This window comes from Arvicola amphibius, chromosome 6, assembly GCF_903992535.2.
Source record: "Arvicola amphibius chromosome 6, mArvAmp1.2, whole genome shotgun sequence".
Lineage (NCBI taxonomy): Eukaryota > Metazoa > Chordata > Mammalia > Rodentia > Cricetidae > Arvicola > Arvicola amphibius.
The window spans coordinates 18,542,697-18,547,090 of record NC_052052.2 but is presented as its reverse complement, the minus strand read 5'-3'; the positions used below and the strand labels follow the sequence as shown (position 1 = coordinate 18,547,090).

The window sequence follows — 4,394 nt, the reverse complement described above, 5'->3', positions numbered from 1 at the left end:
CGGTGTTATCATGTCTTTGACCTTGCCTTTGGGAGGGAGATGGTCCCCATTACCCTTCTGGCCCCCTCCAGGTTGGCTTCTCTCTTTGTACAGCCTTCCCTTACCACCAGAGGGAGCTCCAGAACCAGACTAACTAGTGTGCCACCCAATTCTGCCTCCCTGACTGTGGGGGCGGGGCACAACCATTAACCAAAGCCCTGTATCCCATCCCAATGCAGGTTTCTTTCTTCCTTTTTTTTTTTTTAATTATTTTGACAGGGTTTCTCTGTGTTGCTTTCCAGTGCAGGTTTCTGATGGGTGTTATGGAACGGAAGTGGAGGTCTGTGCCACTTGAAGAAGTACCCTTAGTTGACACACACATGGGGAGGGAAGGAGTTAGCCAGGCCAAATAGAGGAAGCAGAGGAAAGTATTCTAGGAATACAGATATGTCCATGGGTGAGAACTTCAAGGTTCAGGGTGTGAGCCCACAGTGGGCATGGCAAGAGAGATGAGGGGGTCTTCACCCAAGAAGCCTTGTCCTGGGCTCCTCCCTGCTTCTTCCAACTCTAGTCTCAAAGCCTGAAGGCTTGACTTTGGTCCAAAAAACCAGAAGGGGCTGGGTCCCTAGTTAGGGGACAGGTCAGGCTGTGAGAGGGGGCTGGGTCCCTAGCTAGGGGACAGGTCAGGCTGTGAGAGGGGGCTGGGTCCCTAGCTAGGGGACAGGTCAGGCTGTCAGAGGCCCAGAGCTGTAATCACTTTTGAGTCCTCTGGGCTTAGGTTCCTGCGAAGACACAGAGGCAAGGGTCTTGGGGACCGGTCTGGGCTCCCTGTCACTTTGCAGCCCCAAGCCCAAGAGGAGCAGTTGGAGGAGCCTGATTGTCCTTCCTGCCTTCCCTGGCTGTGGGTGTGCGTGGCAACACCTGCCTCCTCGTCCGCTAGCCCCGTGATAGATGACTCATGAGACGCCCTTCCGTGAGCCCTCCCAGACACGAGGGTGCTTCTGGGTCTACAGCACTCCGGCTGGGGGGATTGAGAGAAATGGAGCCAAGTGGTCTGTGATGTCCCCACATCTGTCATTATGAAGACACCTGGGTCATGGGGGTGGGAGACGGCCTGAGAGGTGTTGTGTGGGGCGGGGGATAGAACTGGGTCTGTCATTCCCAAGTACCAGGCCCAAGTGAAGCCAATACAACTAGCGGTGGCAGTGAGGGTGACAGTTTCCTGTCCTTGTCTCTGCAAGGTGACTCTAGGCTAGGGAACCTGGGGGGAGTCCTTGCTGCCCCCTTCCCTGTACATGGCCACAGAAAGTTAATGTTGCCACACACGTGCTTCCTGGGGTCAGTAATAACCAGTGACCACATGGGAGGCCCCAGCTAAGCATAAGTAGAACTTTATTGAGCCCCGGCTGGATGTCACTTGCCCCCTTCCACCAGCACCTCCCCATTTTGGCCATTGGCTGTCAATTTTCACTTCTTGGGCTCTCTGGTGTTAACACTTTCCAAAGACTGGGTTGGGGTGTCTCTTGCTACTGATGGTGGCAGCAGTTTGAGGAGCACAGGGCTATAGAAGCAACATCATCACCTCAGCCGAGGTAGAGGAGGCACATTAAGGTGTTGGCGAAGAAGAAGAAACTGCAGGGACCCACATCGATGAGTGAGGAGGCCCCACCCTTTGGGGGTTTTGCAGGGGTTTTTTTGGCCACAGAAGTTTTTTGGGATCCCTCCTTGGTAGTCACAGGAGCAGGACCAGGACCAGGACCAGGACGAGCAGGGGTGGCCACGTCGGTATTATTATCTTCCAAGACACCCATTTGTATCTGCAAGAGAATTGCCATGCTCAGGAGGATTTGAATCTCATGTTAGGAACCCATCCCCTTTGTGCCCTTCCCCAACGCTAGGCCTCTGCATCTTCTGCCATAGGCCCTGTGGGATGTTTGGCTTCTTGTCCTGTCCCAGGCGGTGATAAAGCCATCTCTGTCCCTGTCATTCTCCCACCGCACAGACATTTCCTCTCACTTTTCAGGCCACCAGATCTTCCAGCACAGAGGGAAGCAGAAGCCCCTCGTTGCCCTTCTGAGCCTGAGGAATGGTTTCCCCTCCCAGAAACACGGGGGCACTTCTGGGTCTGTGGTACCCCACTTTGGAATTTTGTCTCTTGTCAGGAAGAGTCCACCATGGCTGGGAGTATGACATTAGACAGGGCTGAATGAAAAGGTTCCTGGCAGAGTGTGGGGTGGAGATAAGCAGATGTGACAGGTTGTCCTGGATGCTTGATTGAGCGGCCACTGAAGCCGCTCTTGATGGGAATCAAACTAGCTTTGGTGACAGTGAAACTGCCCGTGATGCTTGGTCAAGATGTTCTTGATCAAGAACTTGATGGCTCCATTCCTGTATTAATCAGGTCCCTCCAGGCACATGGGTGCCACAAAGGCTGCCTCGCCTCCCAGAGTTGATTTAGAGACTGATTGGGAGACTTCTGCCTCTGCATTCCCACATACCCAGGCTTCCCTATAGCAGGGGCGGAGGACAACCCCCTGCCGCCTATGGCAGGTCTGTTAGACATCTCCTCACCCCACCAAAAGGACTGTTGCCTGGCGGCTCTCCTCAGCAGAGTATCCTCTCCATACCTCATGATCCAGAATTGCACAAAACCCTCTGAGTACCTCCATGTACCTGACAGCTGTGAGGTTTCCTCACATGGCACCATGGCCTTCCCCGAGGGCAGACGGACGGCCACTAAGAGGAATGGAAGCCCAGGCACACAGCCACCTGTATCCCAGGTTTCCTGTTGGTAACCGTCTGTCTCAGTCACTGTGGTAGACGACTGGCTCCCCCAGGAACTTACATCCCCTCCCTGACCCCAGCCCAGCCCATCAGTGGGGATCTGGTGATGGAGGCAAGGGCCCTCAGGACTGTCCTTACCTGAACCGCAACCAGCAGACTGATGGTAGCGAGAAAGAGGAGGCCGTTCATCCTGGACCTTCCCGGGCTCTGGTAGCAGCTGTGAGAGTGGAGCTCAGGACTAGCTGCAGGCCTCTTTGAGTTTGGCTGCTTTTGAACTAGGAGGTGGAGGAAATAGGGAGGAGTAAGGGGAGGGAAGAAGGAGGGCTTGGGGGCGGGGAAGGGAGCTACCTTCTTTCAAACCCGGGGGTGGAGGAAATTAGCCTCAAGGTTCCAAGATCTGGTACATGAATTCTGAGTTCTCAAAAGCACAGGCAGGAGATGAGGGGCAACAAGAGGCCCAACTACAGGGTGTTCCCTGGGCTTGGAACCATGTGTTCTGGTCAGGGGATATTGCTTTCATCATTTGACAGCTTGGACCTCGGCCTGAGGCTGAATCACTGAGTCTTTTGACAACAACAACAACAACAACAACAACAAATAATAATAATAATAGCGCTGCTGGAGGATCAAATGCAGTGTTAATCCTTATTTCCTTTCCTTTCCTTTCCTTTCCTTTTCCCTTTCCTTTTTTCTGACTGTCCTAGAACTCCCTCTGCAGAACAGGCTGGCCTTGAACTCACAGAGATGAACTGAGTGCTGGAATTAAAGGCATCGGCCACTACCACGCCAGTGATAATCCTTATTTTGGGGATTTGAATTCAGGATCCTCCTGTCTCAGCCTCCTGGGTGCTGGAACTGCAGGCCTGCATCACCTTGCTGGCTAATAACTTATTTTTTTTTTTTTTTTTTTTTTTTTTTTTTTTTTTTGGTTTTTCGAGACAGGGTTTCTCTGCAGCTTTTTTAGAGCCTGTCCTGGAACTAGCTCTTGTAGACCAGGCTGGTCTCGAACTCACAGAGATCCGCCTGCCTCTGCCTCCCAAGTGCTGGGATTAAAGGCGTGCGCCACCACCGCCCGGCTCTAATAACTTATTTTTAAAAAGTGTCAACAAGGGACTGGAGAAATGACTCAGCAGTTAAGAGCCCTGGCTGCTCTTCTAGAGGACCTGGGTTCAACTCCCAGCACCTACATGGCAGCTCACAACCATCTGTAACTCCAGTTCCAGAGGATCTGACACCCTCACACAGATATACATGCAGGCAAAACATCAATGTACATAAAATAAAAATAAATCATTAAGAAAAAAAAAAAGAAAGACAACAAGCCTGCCTCTGCTTCCTGAGTACTAGGATCAAAGGCATGTGCCATCACTATTTGTTTTAAAGACCACTAGTCAGGAATGGTGAAGCACACCTTTAATTCCAACACAAGGTAAAGGCTAGCCTGGTCTACATAGTGAGTTCCAAGACAGCCTGAACTACAGTCTCAAATCAACAAAACCCCCTGTATATTGATAATACCCAACACTAGCAACTATTATATAAATGGTAGAAGTGTTTAAAAAGTGAGAACCCGGGAAGTAGAAGGAGGAGAAGGGGGATCAAGGGCAACCCCAGAGATATAGTGAGTTTGA

At 51.7% G+C, this 4,394-nt stretch overlaps 1 protein-coding gene across 1 annotated transcript; it reads right to left on the bottom strand.

Annotated features, from left to right (window-relative positions):
* Positions 1–1,501: 1,501 nt before the first annotated feature.
* LOC119817189 (CAMPATH-1 antigen-like) lies at positions 1,502–2,952 on the bottom strand. Its single transcript, XM_038334379.1, has 2 exons — positions 2,902–2,952; positions 1,502–1,796 (listed from the first exon to the last, which is right to left on the bottom strand). The coding sequence occupies exons 1-2, from the start codon at positions 2,950–2,952 to the stop codon at positions 1,563–1,565; spliced, it is 285 nt and encodes a 94-aa protein (XP_038190307.1). The 3' UTR covers positions 1,502–1,562.
* Between the last annotated feature and the right edge of the window lie 1,442 nt (positions 2,953–4,394).

What these genes read in the sequence shown, in the direction of transcription:
- LOC119817189 (XM_038334379.1), bottom strand. Translation starts at nt 2,952, where the DNA reads ATGAACGGCCTCCTCTTTCTCGCTACCATCAGTCTGCTGGTTGCGGTT. An exon ending in GTCTGCTGGTTGCGGTTCAG is followed by an intron (nt 1,797 to 2,901) that starts GTAAGGACAGTC and finishes ATTCTCTTGCAG; the next exon opens with ATACAAATGGGTGTCTTGGA.